At 48.2% G+C, this 17,748-nt stretch overlaps 1 protein-coding gene across 9 annotated transcripts; it reads right to left on the minus strand.

Moving 5' to 3' along the window:
- Nucleotides 1-261: 261 nt before the first annotated feature.
- Nucleotides 262-17,631, minus strand: C11H3orf18 (chromosome 11 C3orf18 homolog). Of its 9 annotated transcripts, none has more exons than XR_010606818.1 (6): nucleotides 17,544-17,631; nucleotides 13,505-13,899; nucleotides 12,110-12,135; nucleotides 10,392-10,521; nucleotides 1,051-4,226; nucleotides 262-415 (listed from the first exon to the last, which is right to left on the minus strand). XR_010606818.1 is itself a non-coding variant. In XM_065642677.1 (6 exons), exons 3-6 carry the CDS (start codon nucleotides 13,685-13,687, stop codon nucleotides 8,229-8,231), a joined length of 516 nt encoding a protein of 171 aa, XP_065498749.1. In that variant the 5' UTR covers nucleotides 13,688-13,700; nucleotides 13,786-13,899; nucleotides 17,544-17,631; the 3' UTR covers nucleotides 6,733-8,228. The 9 variants fall into 9 exon arrangements, 8 of the variants coding, with proteins under 8 accessions (XP_065498750.1, XP_065498749.1, XP_065498745.1 ...); XM_065642677.1 differs by lacking the exons at nucleotides 262-415; nucleotides 1,051-4,226 and adding an exon at nucleotides 6,733-8,405 and having other exon boundaries at nucleotides 13,505-13,700; nucleotides 13,786-13,899; XM_065642679.1 differs by lacking the exons at nucleotides 262-415; nucleotides 1,051-4,226 and adding exons at nucleotides 8,378-9,299; nucleotides 9,400-9,439.
- Nucleotides 17,632-17,748: the final 117 nt, after the last annotated feature.

The raw sequence follows: 17,748 nt of genomic DNA on the forward strand, positions 1-17,748 counted from the left end.
TCTTCATAGCCTCAACTAATGGTCCAAGAAGGAGCATCTCAGGAAGAAAATCCTCAGGGAAGCAGTGACTTGAATTTGAACTCGGCACCAGCCACACAAGGTTTGAAATTAGATAATCATAATTACACGAGACTAAACTGTGCAGTCATGCTCCTGGCAAAACATCCCCAAAGCTCTAGCACTGGCTGCAATCGTTCTAGTAAATCCTATAAACAGAGGAGAGTCTGGAAGGCTTCCAGGCACTTTACAACAGGAGGGGTAGCACATTCCTTCCGTCTAATTCGGTTGTGACTAGTTCAGCAGAAGTGGAGGCAGAAAAGACGGATGCAAAGGGAACCTGTACCTTTGTCTTTCCAGAAGTCGTATGTCTGAGGTTCTGGTCACTGTTACAGGTGTGGCTGGTGAAATTGTCTGCCTATGTTACATAGAAAGTGAAAATAATTTATCATGAATGTCTTGCTTGGAGAAGAAAAAAAAAAAGTCGAAGATCCCTTGGCGTTTGGGATCTCCTAGTATTCTGGATTAGCTCCAGCATGCCTCCATGACAGTCTTGCTCTCTCCATCCTGGCTCATGCTCTAAGGCAGTGCTCTCTGTTGGTGCCTGGCACACAAGCAGAGACGTTAGTGCATGAGCAGCGCACAGAGTGACGGCACTAGCAAGTTTCTGTATGGGGCTGCAAAGTTATCTAAGCTTCTCTAAGATGAGATGCCAGATAACTGTTATCACTGTTGTAGGAACATACAGATGCACCACCCAGAGCCCCAGCCTCACTACAACGCTGGGAAAGTGCAAATCCTAGTCCAGCCTATACCATTCAAGGCTGTTTCTCAGATGCCAGGAAAACTTGCGTGCAGCTGAGTCCTACCTTCATTGGTCATCTCAGGAAGCTATTCATTAAATGTTTTCCCTTGAGCGGGAGAGGAAGGGAGCCAGCAACCCAGGAGAAGGCAGATGTTGCCTTGTTTTGCTTCTCCCTCCTCCCACTGCCGTTAGTGCTGTTGAGCGTGGTGTTTGAAGTGAGCTAACTGACACCGGGCAGCCAAACTCACCCTCAGGTTCTTAGAAAGTCCCTGGAAACGCTGCATGATAAAGCACCGGAGTAGTTAACCTCAGTTGCTCGACTCAGTTTCCTCCCAGGCTCCTGCTCCCGTATCGCTTCCTGCCACTGAGCTGGGCGATGGCATCAGCAGAGCCGCAGGCTGGCGGGTGACGAGCTCACCTCCGGCCCCGTCACCGCCTTTTTGTAGGACTCTGAAGTATCACCCAAAACCACAGCCAACGTGGGTAGTTTCTTTTTCCTTTATGTCTGAGTGGGCCCGAGGGCAGCGACATGAGGAATGTTTCCCTCCTGTTGCAGCGACCAGAAGCAGATGCGAGGGGACGAGCGGATGCTGCGGTCAGTGGGAGGCAGCAGCGCAGCACCCCGGACTGCAGCACAAACCGCTCCGTGTCTGCACACTCTGCCAGGGGTGGAGAGAGGAGATTTACCATTGGGGAAGTTGTGCGTTTGTGTATGAAAAACAAGCAATGCCACCACAACAAACAAAAAACAGTCACTTGAAAAGCAGTGGGGATAGGCATGTACAGTATGAAACCTGGCAGTCCTCTGGAAAATTTCGTATCAGTTGTTATTTTCTCAGGAGCTTGAAAGTGGGTGGTATCCTGTCTTAGAAACTTCTGACTGAAAAGGGAAAGGGGAAACTTACTTTTCTGACTTACTGGAAACTAGAGACCCTGCAGCTTTTTAGCAAGATGCAGCTGTAGCAGCTTTTGGACAGCTAGTTACTGGATGAGCCCATTCTATGGGTCTGCGTTTAACTTAGATATTATATGCCTGCAAGCTTTTGTGCTGCTCTGAGATTCGTTAGCAGTAGTCTCCAATCACATAATAATCTTCTGCCGTAGGCATAGCCAGAGCTTTTTGTCATTGTGGGGTTCATAGGTTTGGGTTTTCCTTTCAGGTGAGGATTTTTGTGCTAGAGAGTGCGCATGGGAGGATACATGCGCTTGCTGATCCCGCCGTGCAGCTCTGAGTGGGAAAGAAATCTGCCCTGGGCTTCTTGTCTGCAAAATTAAGAAAGAATTGCTGAAGTAAACAATGACGGACTCCCTGCATTCCAGTCAGTCCATTATGGGGAAAATCAAGAAATAAGAACTGAACTAGGAATATGGAAGAGTTACAAGCCTGCCATGGGGCAGAGTGCTGCTTTGATGCTAGCTGATGTTTTCCCACAGCCTTTGTAGCCAGGGATCCACATCTGATTTTCCCAAGGCGTGGGTGACTGGGTTATCCAGGAGCAGGCAGGGGTTTGTTAATCGTTCAGGCTTTATTGTGCTGCTACCTGCAGATGCTGCCAATCACAACTGAATTGTTAAAGTTTTATGTTTTTTCTGGGCCAAGAAGTATTTGTCTTGTGACAAAATTTCCAAGATGCAGTCCAAAGCCAGAAGCAGTGTTGGGATCTCGTTCCTTCTCGTCCGTCTTTCCTCCCCTGCATTCTTCTCAGTATCGTGAGATGGAGAAGATGTGAACTCCTTTGTCTCCCTTTGTCCCCTCTGCTGCCCCAGCAGTCACCTGAGCTTTCCTGAAACCAAGGAGTTTGCTGCAGATCAGAGCAAGTCTGTGTAGCCAGAAACATTCCCCATTCTGAGATAATTTGCAGACCTTCTGTGCATCTGCTTTTCTGAAGTTTATGACATTGAGTAAAGCACTTCTGGTACTTTGTGTCTCATGAGGATCCAAGGTTGCAGTTGGTAATAGGTAACTGCTCACAGCAGAGGTTGATTGTGTGTGTGTGTGTAGCAGAAGCCAGAAAACATCACACAGGCTGTTACTTCTGGGCTCCCAACAGCCTCAGGCCAAGGCCTGCTGCCAGGGAAGCCATTCGTTCCAGGCTTTAGCCTGGAGCTGGTACACGAGCAATAGGAATGTTGTTCTGAAGACCTTTGGTTGTTTGGAAGTGGATCCTTGCTGCTTTTAACCTTGCACTGACCCTGCAACGGGGCATTTGGGCAGCTGTGCTCCTGGACTTCAAGCTCTAACCCTCTCTCTCATCATCTTTCCTTTTAGGCATCACTGGAAAAGATGGTTCCAGGTTCAGCAAAACTACCGGTCTTAGGAGATGTCTGAGTAACATCCCTGCTGCAGTGCAGTAGTATGCCACCTGTTCGTGTCTTGCTGAAGCCAGAGGACTGGATAGCAAACAGGATTTTTAATGTCATATTTCGAATTATTTTTTGTTGATAATTTTGGCCATGCTTTCTCTCCTGTTGTCTGCTGGCTTACCCCAAACATCCAAACAGGGACTTGGGAAGAAACGTCAAATGCCTTGTTGGGGAGATGCCTTTCACAGTTTGTAGTTTATCTTTTGTGAGTGTATTAATCTTTCTTAAAAATATTTGGATAACATGGTGCCTTGCACTGCCACAAACAGCAATAGTTCAACAGAAAAGTGTTGAGTCAATGCAGATACTGTAAAGGAAACCTATTTACACAGCTAATTGCTGAACTTGTATATCATACCTGCTCTGGTAGATTGATGAAGCAGTCCCAAGTGTCAAGTTTTGATCAGTTGCCCACAGGGATTGCATCTGAAATATGATCTTTGAGTCCTTTCTTTACTATGTCAGAAAGAAAGAGCTTCATGGCATTTCCAGCTGTCCTAATGCTGTTGGTCCAGTGGTCAGTAAACTTGGATACTCTAGAGGAAAGTTAGCAGCCTGATGTCTTGAGGATTAATTCTAAATTTTTTTTATCCCAACATTATTAGCTCAGGGATCATTTCTATAACTAGCTTTTGGCCTGGTCACAGGCACTCCCCTTGAATTCGATAGCAACTCTGAGTGCACAATGTTTACAAGCTTAGTCACAGCCACTGGATTTCAGCACTTCAAAGGAGTGTCTGCAAAGAACCAGTTACACAAAGGTTGCTTCCCTGCAGAGCCTCAGGATTCAATTTTGTATCTTCAGTCCATAATGTGTGCATGTGGGGTCCTCTAGTGTTGCAGCTATGCAAATAAAAGCTTGCTGATACAGTTCAGTTTTGGGAGACAGCAGGGCTGAGATTGTTGCTGGCTGCTCTCAGTTTCACATTGTATGTAGATTCGCGCTTTCAGTGTCAGAGCTGATCTTGCTAAATTCCTCAGAATTTAGGGTATTTCAGATATCCGGTTGCAAACAGTGAAATCCTGATGTTATTTTCCATCTCATCAATTCGCTGCCTGCCTATAAAGGGACAAAGTGGGTATTTCAATTATCTTTGACAAGATGTAAAATTGGCTAGCTTTACAGTGTTAAATATTTAAACAGAACATAAGTGGCTTTAAATTTATGGCAGTGCATAGCAGAAACCTATAAAATGGCAGTATATATTGAGCCTATTTATTATCCTTTCATCAGAGGCTTGTTCCCTTAGCAGGTATTTAACACGAGAAAATGTATGCAGAATTGTAGTTTGTGGGGTTTTTTTCCTTCTAGATAATTTTGTCCAGTCCACACAGTTGAGTAGTGATTGGAGTCCTAGTCCTGTTAATTGTGTGTTGTCTAGTTTGACCTAACAGTAGTTTCTTGTGTATGGATTTTGGCAGTCTCAGCACAAAACTGCATCATGGTAACCTTTGTGCCTCCGCTACCACACAGCAGAGAAACCAAGGATTAAATGGACTAGATCACAGGGACTGACCTTAATCTTACACTGTAGGATGAGTCGTGCTGCCGGGTATGGGAAGAGTCTGACCCCGTTCTCCTGCTGTGTGGATAAATTCAGGTGGGACAGGCATGCAAATCTGTAAATGTTGATGGTCACGTGAAGATCCAGTGGGATTTCCCCTGAATTCAGGTTAGGGAGCTGCTCTCCTTCAGTGGACATGCAAGTTCAGCTGCAGTTTACGTCTGCATTCAGTGACCACTCCAGGGGCAAACAAAGATATTTTACTAACTTCTTTACCTGATTTTTCAGGTGAATTGGCATGTTTCATACCCTGCTTGCAAGGCTGTACTACCTATTTAATTAACCCCTGTTACCTGAGAGCAACAGCTGTTACAATGTGAGACTGGTACTTCAGCTTCTCCTGAATGGCTTAGGGATTGCATCTGTAAGAGGCTCAAGCTTTTCTTCTGACATCAACCAGACCTTTCTCAGCTGCGGGCATGGAATAGGGATGGAAACTGCCTTAGCTAGATAGTGAATCCATTTGCTTTAGGTCAGCAGTATTCCTCTGGGATGTCTATACAAAGTACCCAAAAATCTAATCTTTGCTATCTCTTAATACTCCATTGGGAAGCCACAGTAGAAGACCTGTCTCCATACAAATGTAAGCGCTTGAGAAGAATAAGCGGAATTCCACACTGAGGAGCTACTCTGTGTGCAGTTGAAATCCCAGTCCATAACTTCAGCTCCATTTTTATGCAGAGACTTGGAATGGAAGTCAAAGCATATTAAAGACAGGCAGAATTCCAGATGTGTTCAGAGAGCTAGGATCTCATGCTGGATTACTTGGGTTTTTCTTTTTGAAATTATAAACACTCATTATTTCCCATATAGTTAGTTACCTTTTCTGTGTAGCCAAATCCTACCTCGAAGCAAATGCGTTTCAAGTGTTTTTAAGCTCAGACAGTTTTGGTCTGACTCAGTTGAAAATAAGAGGTCATTACAGTTGGATCAAAATACAGGAGATGAAGGAGGTTTGTTTATCTAGCAAAGTTTGGAAGATTCCTATAAATGGTTTTGGTGAAGGCATAAAGAGTGTGGGCACCTTGCAAATTATAGCCTTGGAGCTCGTTTTTAATAAAGGTATAAAATGTAGCACCTCAGGCTTCTGCTTTGTCTCCTCCATGTGCAACGACCTCAGCGCACATGCAGGTCACCAGAGAGGGTGAGTTTCTCTTCATCTGATTTAGAGTTTTGGGGATTATAAACCAAGATTTGGTCACTGAGGAGCACCCACAGATCTATGTGAAAACAATAAAGAGCATGAGGAATCGCACATGGAGGAAAACAGGCCCCTAAACCCAGAAGTTGGTACCTAATTCCATCCTCTTTTTATCTTGCAGTACCTCATAACTGGCTTGATTGGGACACAAGTATTCTGCTTTGTGTGTACATCCAGAAGTCTCCACAGCTGAGTCTGTTTATGCCACACATTGTTCTGTGTGCCATACAACTGTTTAGCTTTTCATACAATTAATTCTGTCCCTGTGCATAGTCTTTTCAGTTATCTGACAGCTTTCTTAAGTAATCCCAAGTTTTGGGTCTGTGGGCCAGAAGATGAGGCAAAAAGCAAATCTGAAATAACACCAATACCACTATGGAGCTACTGATGCTGCTGCTTGCAATGTTCACCCCAGTGTGGGCAGGCTATCATGTATGGAGCTGCCTCTGGGCTGATGAACCCCTAGTTTGTCCATGAATTCAGCTGGTTCAAGGATAATATGGCAAACAGACATGCTGGAATTCATCTTTCTGCACTCTGGATGCCCAGAATCTGCTTGGCTGGAAGCTCCTGACTTCTTCACCAAGCAGCTCCTGAAGAGGTCTGAGTTCCCGTGCTGTGCAGCACTAAACCTTGACCCTCGCAGAGCTTGTCCTTCCAAAATTTACATGCTTACTTCAGTCTTTTAAAGAGCAGGGAAATTCACTGCATACCAAATACCAACAGGTACTGAGGATACACTCCAGCAGTTTTCAGTGGAAAATGCAAATGATTGAGGTGGAAAAGACAATCACACTAGATTTCATGTAAACAGTTTAATTATATTTCAATGCTTAAAACACAGAAACACTTGAATTAAATTACATCATAATGCTTCTGCTAAATTGTACATATAGAACTGTGAGAGGAGGTGCTATTGAGCTAAAAGAATACTCCAGTACAAGCCCAGTGAATACCCGTAACATTCTTTTAGTCTTATTATCCACATTTCTTTAATCTAAGGGCAGTCATCACAGGACAAAGCCTACCAGTACAGGAAGAATGGTTAAAGAGTGTGTGTTATATAAAATACATCTCAGCATTAACGTGGAACAAGGTGCATGTTTTTGCACCTGAGCTGGCAGCTGCCCATGCAGCACGTGGAGTTTGGGAATAGAGCACAAAGTAGGCTGCTGGTTTGAGGAAACAGCTCAGCTTACACTTGCCTTTTATTGAGTTTAAAACAGCAAATGAAATTCCAGTCCTAAGAGCTCTAAGGGAAATGTGATTTCGGACAGCCAGGCACCCCTGCTGCCGCTTGCATCCCTGCCCTGCTGCAGAGTGTGGGAGTGCGACAGGCAGCAATGTGCCAGCTGCGGAGGGAGAAATCCAACACTTCTGTGGCTGCCCTCAGCACTTGGAGGAGGTGGTAAGTGTGCATGTGTGTGTAGGGGGGGGTGATGTATTTGCTTCTCGGTCATGTAGGCATAATCTCTGGGAAGACCAATGGATAATGTCCAAATCCTGAAGACCTCAGCCAGATTGCATTGAGCTTTTGTACCCACACACCTTCTTTCCAAAGTATCCCTGGAGTGCAAACACCAGCAGCCTGGGAGTGCCTCCTGCCCCACCTCCTGGGTATGGAGGTTGGGCAGTTTTGCACAGGTGATGACACTCCCAGCCCTAATACATTCCCAGAACTCCCTGATTTTAAAAAGAAAGGGGATACTGAAAAAGTAAATTAGCCCTGCAAAACTGCCACAAGGGAAACTGTATCGGTGAAGTAAATAAGGGCTGGTAAGAAACTCTGCACTGCACTTGCCCAGAAAAGAGTCTGCATTTAATAAATATGGGGTGGGGGGCGGGGGGAAATCACAGTGGGGAAGAAAAAAAAATAGGAGAAGAAAACCTAACTGGCAGGTCCAAACTTTCAACAAAACACATGGTACCCGAATTGCCACTCAGTGAAACATCTCCTTGCATAAAGCCAACCTTTAGATCTGCATTCAGATTTTGGCTCGCCCTGATCCCCTTTTAACTGGTGCTGTGGATGGAATACAATCTGACTGACAAATGCACATACTGCAAAAAAAATCAGGAGGTGATCAGTGCATGGCTGGGCACCGATGCTTGCATGCAGGCTCTGCTGCTGGCCCCTGGCCGCTGTGCTGGCCTGCGGCACTCGGGGCTGGTGGCCACCAGAAGGCTCTGCAGAGGACAGCCCCCCCGCTGCACTGCAGCACGCCAGGGTGGCCCGAGACCCCTTCACCCGCTCTCCCTCCTGCAGCCCTGAAGGACACACGGGCAGAGAGATGCTTCAGGGTTCAGTGCTTGTGCCCTTTTGTAACACAAACCAATGGGGCAACCAGCCAGGCTCAGTGGATCGGCCGCGCTTGTGGGAAGTCACTGGTTTGTTGGCTTCATCCTCCCCAGTCTCAGCACGATCCCAGAGCAGGGGCAGGTATTGTTCATGCATTGATGGCATTGGCAACGTCTGTGAACACAAGACAGCTGGGTCTCTGGAGGGCTCCTTGACTTGTCAGCAGAATCTGCATTGAAGCAGTGAAAGATGAGACCCAGCAAGGTTGCCGTTGCTCAGGTGTGTGTACATGGGCACAGACTGCACAGTAGTGTAACCAGGTTTTGCCCCTTATTGAGGGGAGGCTGACTGAGTAATGCTGCATTAACAAGGCCGTGACGGAAAAATGCAACAGGCCAGAGAGCAAGTCAGCACATCCATGCCAGTTTAAAATCCCCCCATCACTGGATTACTGGGCCTCACTATGAATGTATACAAGGCAGTATGAAAAGACTTGAAACCTCAAGAAGGCCTGGAAACATACCATAGACTGAACTTTGTTTGTCGTTTTAGACTCTCCCTCTTATTTCTTTAAACTTATGTACTTTCCAGGCAGAGGTATCTGTGAATTATTAATAGCAAGCTCTGCAGGGATCTGAGATATCCTGCTGGCCAGTCCCTATGAAGGAAGGATGTGCTTTTATTGTGATAAGTTTAACTCTGGCCTTGTCCTTTCCCCTTTTACTACCCAAAGGGCAATCCTCTGTGTGCATTAATAGAGAGATCTGATGTGTTCCTAGTATGTGCTGATCAGAGAACAAGATCCTTTGCTTTTATACAAGAGTATTTCTTGCTGTCCCAAACCAGTGTATGGAATATGTTGACTATCCTTCATATTCCAGCACGTGCATCTCCTGTGTGCTCTTCAGCAGGTAGGGAAGCATATCTCCAGGTAAGTATTTTATAATTACAGTTGTATCAATTATCTCCTCTTTCCCTTTCTGCCCACACCAAGTTTGCTAAAGATTATCCGAAGGTGTAAAGCATGTGGAAACTGAGGATTGCTTGGAAGAACAGCTGTTCCTGAAACTGGAAAACCAAGGGAAGACACAGAGCAGATGGAGAGGAATTCAAGAAAGGGAAGATGTCTGCTCTAAGAAGAGGCTGCATCATTGGCAAAGAGACGTACCTGTTCCAACCATGGCTGCTGGCTCTGTCTTTCAGAAAGGCTTTTTGTGTGTGATGGTGGTGGCAAAGGAAACAGAGAACACTGTGAAACTGCCTGCAAATGATGGTGAGAAGCCCTTTTTCCCTCTATCTCCCACCTCTTCGTACACTGAGGAAGGAGCTGATAGCCTCTTGTCAAAGACCCATCTAGACCATTAAACAAAAACAGCTGGCCAAGCTGTTTCCTAACTCACAGCTGTAGCCAGTCAGTGGTCTCCAAGGACCTGATCATTTCTCAGCATGCTTCATGCCTTTGAACACTCAGAAGTGGTCAAAGCAAAGCCTCTCCCGCTCTCCCAAAATTGAAACTGAGAAGTTGCCTCCCTGTTCCCTTTCTGAGCCACGCCTGCTCTGTGCCCAGCAAGGCAGGCCTGGAGGCGCTGACAAGATCAGATGTGCCATGCCACAACCATGTGCAGGATTTCTGCCTACATTCTTAAGGGCTTGCAGCATGGTTAACTGGTATGATTAGAGGCTTTTTTCCCTCGGTAAGGCCTTGTTCCCCACTTGTATCCTTGGGCAAAGCAGGAATACCTTAAAACTGGGTGGAAATTATTTGCCTTTCAGGGCCAGGGCAAGGGAGCGTCAGTGCCCCATGGCCATTGAAGGCCTCTCTCCCAGAAAATGGTATTCATCCTACTGCTCCCTTGTGGCGCTCTGGGTGGTAAACTCTAGTAAACTCACCCTTAATTACTGAAATTTCCCTTTTTTCTTTACTTGTTGAGTAGAGCCAGGTGCCTCCCCAGGCTCTTCATGCCGGCTGCCTGATTCTTCAATCCATCCTAAGCACTCTAAAATGCTCGAGCCCCCTACCTCCAAGGCTAGCAGAGATAAGGAAAGTCCTCCTGAGGTCTTACATGGTTTCCTTCCCCTACAAAACCTCTTTGACTCTGTACAAGAGCAGTGCAAGTGCCAGTGGTTGTGATAACAGACTGGCTGGCCCCTGCTGCCTACCTTGCTCTGTGATGCCTGGGAAGATGCTGCATCTCGCCCATGTTCCAGCAGCTCCTGCTCTAGTTCATCCTGTTCCTCGGTGGGATCAAAGTTGTACATGGGCATGAGCTGGTGCCGTAGCTTCTCCAACCTGCCCATGGGAGGGAAGGGAAAGGGTTGGTTGAAAAAATAAATAGAAGGAAAGGTGCTCAGGCTGCCTTCCCCACCCCACTGCTAAGGCCTTCTGCAGGCTGTTTCTCCTGCTGCATAGGGATTCAGCCTTTGTTGGTACTTGTTGGAGGGTCGTGTCATGTCCTGCAGGGATGAGGATAAGAACCTACTATCCACAGCTGGCAGGAGTGGAAGATACCCAGAGTGCATGTGCAGGGATTAATTGCCATCACTAATCCGTGTTGGCAGGTATTACGCACAGAGGAATCAGACAGGGATTTAAGTTCCTGCGGACCTTAAAAGATCAAGTTTTATGTGGTGAGACAAAAGAGAGGGTGGAACATACGGGCCAGGCATTTTGCAACTTCTCCCTCGTCCCTCTGCCCACAACAACCAGTCTTGCCATGTCGCACTATGCCTGCCAGCAGAAATCCACTTTTAGCTCCAGCAGCCTAAGAGTAGCACCTTAACTCTGGAGCTGAAGTACATAAGAATAAATAGAAAATAATAATAAATAGCAAAGGGATTGATTCTCATAGGAGGCTGATGCCTGTGGACAGACTGTTCTTATTCTTGTATCATTGTTCCAAGTGACAGAGCTATAAAGTATTACCCTAAGGAGTCTCCCTGAATGCTGGGCAGTTCAGTGATGGAGGATGGATGGGCATGCTCTTGTGAGAACAATGAGTCCTGCTTTAGGCTGTAGCTGAGTTTTGGGGGGTATGAAAGGGAAACACTGGCAGTGTCACCACAAATACCTATTCTGGGAAGTGTTAGGATGACACACTCTCTCTCTGCTTCTGTATGGGTTTGCCAACACAACCATTATCTTCAGCAGTGCCACATTCACAGGCCAATCATTAGCTGCTCCTGTGGCAGTATCATATCTGGGCTTCAGGATCTGGCTTGGAAATTTTACAGTGGGCAGCAGCACTTCTTGTAAGTCCGTGGCCACGCCTGCCACAAGGAATCAGGCAGGGAGGAGGTACCACCTCTAATGGATCTTCAGCAGTGTCTCTGCTGTCAGAGGTGGAAGGATCAAGAAGTCTGTCTCCCTGCATGCTGCTCTCCTCTCTATTTTCAGCCAGGAGCTTAACAAGGAAATTAAGACACTAAGTCTCTGGGTAGAAAGCTGCATCTCTGCACTATGACTGCAGCTTTAGCTTGCGAGGCCAGTGTTATTGGCCTGAGCTGTTGGAAAACACAGGGATCTGCGACTGGCTGAAACATGAGATCCACATCTTTCATGAGAGAGCTCCCAGCTTCTTTATACATTCATAACCCTTTCTTCTGTTTTAGTGCATCTCATAGCCTGAAGAGTTTGCAGGATACCAAGCCTCCTCCTGCTCAACCATGTTTTCCTTTCCAAAGCTGCAGAAGAGCCTTTGAAGCTCTGGTGTTAGGTGGGCCAGTACCCGGAGTACAGTGTCCCTTGCCTCACACACAGCTGATTCCCCATAGGCTTGTCCTCAGGTAAGCCCTCCCTTACACTCTCCCCATCTCCTTCCTAGCTCTGTCTAGATTTTGAAGCACTAAATTCCCTTCAGCAAACAACAGACATTACTTACCTCTTCTTCTTTCTGATATACAGAACCTGAAGGAGAAAGAAAACCATCATTACAACAGTCCCAGTAAGATAGGGAACAGCTGGGAAGACAAATTTTGGGCCCAGGGTGCACGGAAAGGAGGGGTGCGTCAAGTCTGGTGTCACCACACACTAAAGCAGGGGTAAGGGAGCAGTGACAACTGAAAATCAAATTTCATATGCATCAGCGTGAGCTCGGTAGCACTAAGTGCTTGAGTGGCCTGTTATTAGGTGTGTTAGTAGTAGTCAGAATATTGAGAGTATTATTATCAGGTGTAGCTTGGCACACTTCTGGTGGCTGCAGGACATACGTTGCAATTTAAGAGTGGATGAAGAACCTTTCATTTGTGGTTTTCATCTGTAGACTTCCTACAGCACAGAAGTGCTGTTACCCCCTCCCCGGTCTAAAGGGAAGAAACGAAGGAGCATGCTCAGTGATCTGCTCGTGTCAGTAAGAGCAGCTGCGCTGGGAGGAAAGTGAGGCTTTTGGCCTCCAGAGCCTTGTTCTGAGAACTACGGACACTGGATGTTGTTCTCGGGAACTTAAGACTGTTTCCAGGTTAATGTTTCCAGGTTCTTAGGGGCTTTTGGAAAAACACTTCCTTGGGCTGGCAATAAAATTTCACGGTGGTCCCTTTCTGTAGGCTCCTTTGATGGTTCTATTAGTGAAGCTCTTCCCCAAACAAGGAATGGGAGCTTGCTGTTACCTTCTGTTCTCTGTTGGTAGGTAAATGATCTGGTTATAGATCAAAAGAAGAACTGTAGCACTTGCACTGCCCATGTCAGGCCCAGAACTGTGGTTTCTGAAAGCTTCTGCCTACGGCGTTAATGGGAATGTTAGTTATGCAGCAAATCCTCAAGGACCTTGCTGATACTCAGCAAGTAGAGCCTCAGAAATGCAGTCCAGAATGAGTCTAGCTAAAATGGATTCAGGCTGCTTTAATTCAAAAAGGCATGTCCACAGGGGAGATTAATATGTTTTCAACAGTCTGCTTTAAAAGTTAATGTGGACAAACTTTCTTGTAGGTCCCTGTGTTGACAAGGTCTAAATCAATGCAGCTGTTTCAGTTACCAAGTCAGAACAGAATCTGCTTTGTGTTGTTTTAACTGAACTTCCTATATCTGTTAAATACTGATACTATGTATGGCTTTCTCTGGGCCTGCTAAGCATGGCACTCCGACCAGACCTCAGGGAGACTGCAGAAATATTGGAGCACTGGATAAAAGAAAGGGATCTCAGCAACTGTCAGTTCCCAGCAGTTCTGGGTGAGCCTTTAGTAGAATGTAAATAAATTATTAAACCCAAATTAGTCCTAGAGCCCCTACGCCACCCACTAACCCTCAACAGACAGAGAAATATTTAGCAGGGCTCTCTTACCATAGCCACAGCTAACCCAATCACAGTGATGATCCCAAAGGACAGCAGCATCGTGCTCATGCTGGGTCCGGTGCTGGCCACATCTGGGATTTTGGTGCTGTTGAAACTGGTAGTCTCAGGACTTACGGTAGCTGTTTCTGGTACAGTTATATCCAGAGTTGTCCCTAGGTCTGACTTAGCCATGGGGGAGGTGGTGCTGTGATAAAAGTCATGCACAGAGGGTGAGCTGTAACTCATCCTGCCGCTCTTGGTAGCTCCTTTTACCGAGCTATTGTCCTCACCCATCAGCTACAGAAGCAGAGAGCTGCCATTCGTATCGAGGACCCTCATGTGAGACTTATCCTGTAGCATCATCTCTGGTGGTTTTTCTTCATAGGAACCACGCTGGTTTCTGCCTAGGAAAGAATGAGAACAAATGAACAGTGCAGAGCTCTTGGAGACAGGCACAACCTTTTCCAAAGCTTCCCGATTCACTAGTACAATTTTTGAGAGCAGTTCACAGATGCTCACTCAAAATAAGAAAAAGATTTTTCAGAGGTACTGAAGCCTCAAAGTCATGCCCGTTTCACTTCAAGTCAGTGATAGACCCTCCCCTTGCTGCCTCAGCTCTGCCTCCTTGCAGGCACTTGGCAGATCTCTGTGGGGACAACCTCAGAAGCCCTGTCTTCAGTCTGCCCCAGGCTGAGCCAGGTGGTCTTCATCTGCCCTGGGAGAGACAGCATTTTCCTGCTTCTATCTCTTGCATTTAATTTTCAGAAAGTTACATGGATCCCCTTAAGCTTGTCTGTGGGAACACATCCAATAAAATGGCACCCAGCTGTGAGGCATCTATATCTCACGATGCTTTTTGTTGAACCCAAAGTAGCACTTCCCTGTTGTGATAGTCACTGGTGACTGGTCACCGCAGTCTCCATCGCCCCACGTGCTCTGGAAAGGCACCTTCCTTAAAACAGTGGGTTGCATCACTCCCCCATCTGCTACTAAAGACTGAGTATTTCTCAAGTCCCCCATGAAAGCACCCACTCGAGCTTAGTCATGCACTGCTAATTATCAATCTTAATTTTAAAATGAGTCCAATTTTGGATTGGAGTTGTGAAATTTGATAGATCTATTCATGCTGAAAACATGAAAGGCTTTGCTTCATGATTGCTTCATGCTTCTATTGTGCAAATGATCAGGAGTTGCAAAACACCATGGGATGATCCCAAGGGAAGTATTTGCACAGCTTTGTTTAAAAAATAACCATATATAACGTTAGTTCAGCAATTGCTTCCTGAAAATGCATCTATCTCTGGACCAGAGCAGTGCCAACCCCAAGAACTACTGCAGCAGTCCTCTGATAATTTCTCTGCAGTTTAGCAGACATTACATCTCTGGACTGGAATGTAGTCAGGACATAGGGGTTAATGAGCTCTGAATAGAAAAAGATGTGCCTGCAAAGAGAAATGAGCCATTGTTCTGCTCCACTCTGTTCTATTCTAGGCAAGATTATTGCACAGTCATTAAGCAGTGTGATTAACATCTGTCACTAACAACTGAAGCAGAGGAATCACACCAGGCAAACAGCACCAGGCAGTCCTATGGTCGGTCAGCAGCTCGAGCAGACACCTCGACCTGCACAGCACTTGTCCTGCGTCTCCCTGAACAGGTAAATCTCTCACCACACACGCAGGATCTGTCTCACAGCTCCCTGTGAACAGTCCAGTGAGGCAGGAGTTGCTGGGGGATTTTCAAGTGCCTGGGAGGCTGTGGGAGCTGTCAAACTCCTACAAGTTTCTAGAGAACTGTGAAGATATCAGTTGTGGTCTGGTCCCACCTAACACCATGCTGGGACACAGGTTCATTGCAGCTGAAAGGGGCCATGTCCTTCAGTGACCACCAAACCACACACGCCTGGTTTAAACCACATGGCACCTGGATTTCCCCAGCCATTACCGACCACAGTGCAGCTGAGGCATAGTGGACAGTCGGGCACAAAGATGGCAAATTTGAAATCCAAGTGCCACAGCAGCAGCTGTGGCCCAGCAGGGAAAGGGAAGGAATTGGTGAGCAGGTATTGGGCAGACTGAGCAGCTTCTCAGAGAGAATCATTGATCTGTGCTATTCAGGGAAATTCTCCGTGATGGTAATTCACATTTTAAAGAAAGCCACCACCGAGGAAACAAAAAGTGGAAAAAGAACCTAAGTGAAAGGAGCGAAGCAGGCCCAAAGGCTTTGCAAAGTATGGCGTATGGCTCTAGATCCCAAACAGCTCTGTAATTTTGGAAACAAAATGGGTTAGGCCTTCATCTCAATGTGGTGTCAGTTTTGGAAAACAACTGGAACTTAGATGTACAAGCTGATACCAAGCCTTTGGGTAAGACCCCTTTCGTATGGACCACATAGTGCTGCCGTGCATTCCTCCTCTGAATAAAGCTAGGCTAGGTCAAAATTAGCCAGCTGAAAATCTGGTCCAGTGCGAAATGAGGCTCTTGCTCATGCTGTCAGGGTCCTGTCCACGCTGAAGGATTCCCAAGCCCAGAGACCTAGCTCTAACAGTGGGCCTGGCTGCAAGGTTTCTGATGTGGCTTAGACAACCAGTTGCAGGTGCAGATAAGAGTGTTTCTGGTCCAGGTTGCAAGGGGCCAGATGGAGAGGTAGGGGCAAGTATGGCCCAGGGCCTATGGCTAATGGTTGAGTTGGGGGTAGATGATCTTTCCTATCACCTTCCTTTCCCAGTTGTCATTCTGGTGCTGGAAGTTTGATCTGCAGGCTGGGCACACTCCAGGTCTCTGATGGCTGCTCTAGGGCCAAGAACAGCTACTACCTATCGCTGGCAAGTTTCAGCATAGTCCATGCACAAATAGAACAGAAGAGGAACAAGATCCTCAGCTGCTGCAAGCTGGCATTCTTCCATTGCCTGCACCAACAGAGCTTCTCACAGAGCCAGGACCACTCTGCTGGGTCTGCCAATAAGGAGAACATGTTTTTTTCTCTCCTAAACCAGCGTTTCCAAACTGGTCTCTGATAGGCATTGTGGTGGTCAACACCTCTGAGATGCAGAACATCATGTCAGGCACTAGCTTGAGGCTGCTGGGTTTTCCGAGTCTTGGTTTTAATCCCTCTGTGCTGCAGTCTCCTCTCGGGTAAGACAGCAATAGAGGTTTGTGTCACAGGGATGAAGATGGGTCACAGGGTCTCTGGATGAAGAAGGCAAATAATAACTAGTATTTTTTCTGCATTACTTCATCAAGATGAAGCATCTCTAATAATTCAGCAAAGCGGCACTGAGTTGCTGTTGGCTACAGGATGTTGCTTCCCAGTGTGTGAACTTGTGGCCTCCTCTCCCCCTGCTACAGGGCTGAGCAGGCTCCGGGGGGGAAGAAGCCCCGGCCGCCTGTGCCCACTGTCCCGCAGCACCTCGCTTGTCTCCCTCCCGCTGTCGGAGAGGGGCCAGGGATCCATCCCACCCTGGCACAGGCGCGGGGACGCTCCCCAGCAATGTCCCCGCTCCTCCGACTACAGACCGATACAAAACTAAAATCCAAGCAGTCGCCCTGGCCCCCAACCCATTGCGGGCTGTGCCACCCCAGGGGCCCTGTCCCTGCGGGAAGTCACTCGTTCCCCGTCCCGCGGCGAAGTTTCCAAACGGGTAACGGGTTATACGGCCCTTGCCGCTCCGAAGCGCTCCCCAGGCGGGGCGGGACGAGCCCCGGGACTCGCAGCCGCCTCCCCGCCGCAGCGCCGCCTGCGCTCCGCGCCCGCCGCGCCGGCACCCGCGGCGCTGCGCCTGGCCCGGCCGCGGCTGGGCGGGCCTGGCCGGGGCAGGGATGGGGTCGGGCACCGAGCGGGGTCACCGCGCCCGCCCTTCCCCACCCCCGAGAGGCCGCGGCGGCTCCGCCTGCGGCCCGACGGGGCGGCGCGGACGCTCCCGCGGCCCAGCCCGCCGCCGCCGCGCCCCTCCCCGGAGGCAGCCGCGTTCCAGCGCCGCGCCCCCCCCCCCCGCGCCGGGACGGCCGCTGCCCGCCGGCGCCTCCGGCCTGCTGGGGCCGGCACTTACTGAGCGCTCCCCGCTGAGGCGTCCGGTCCCCGGTGGCGCTGGGGCCGCCCGGGGCCCGCGCTCTCGGCCGCGGGGCCGCGCTGCCCGCGGGGGGCGGGCCGGGCCAGGCCGGGCCGAGCCGCTCCGCGCGCACCACAGCACGGCCGGCGGCCCCGCCCCGCTGCTCCGCGCCCCAGGCGATTGGTCGGCGCCCGCAAGGCTCGGC

The sequence above is a fragment of the Caloenas nicobarica genome, chromosome 11 (assembly GCF_036013445.1).
Source record: "Caloenas nicobarica isolate bCalNic1 chromosome 11, bCalNic1.hap1, whole genome shotgun sequence".
NCBI classification, from domain to species: Eukaryota; Metazoa; Chordata; class Aves; order Columbiformes; family Columbidae; genus Caloenas; species Caloenas nicobarica.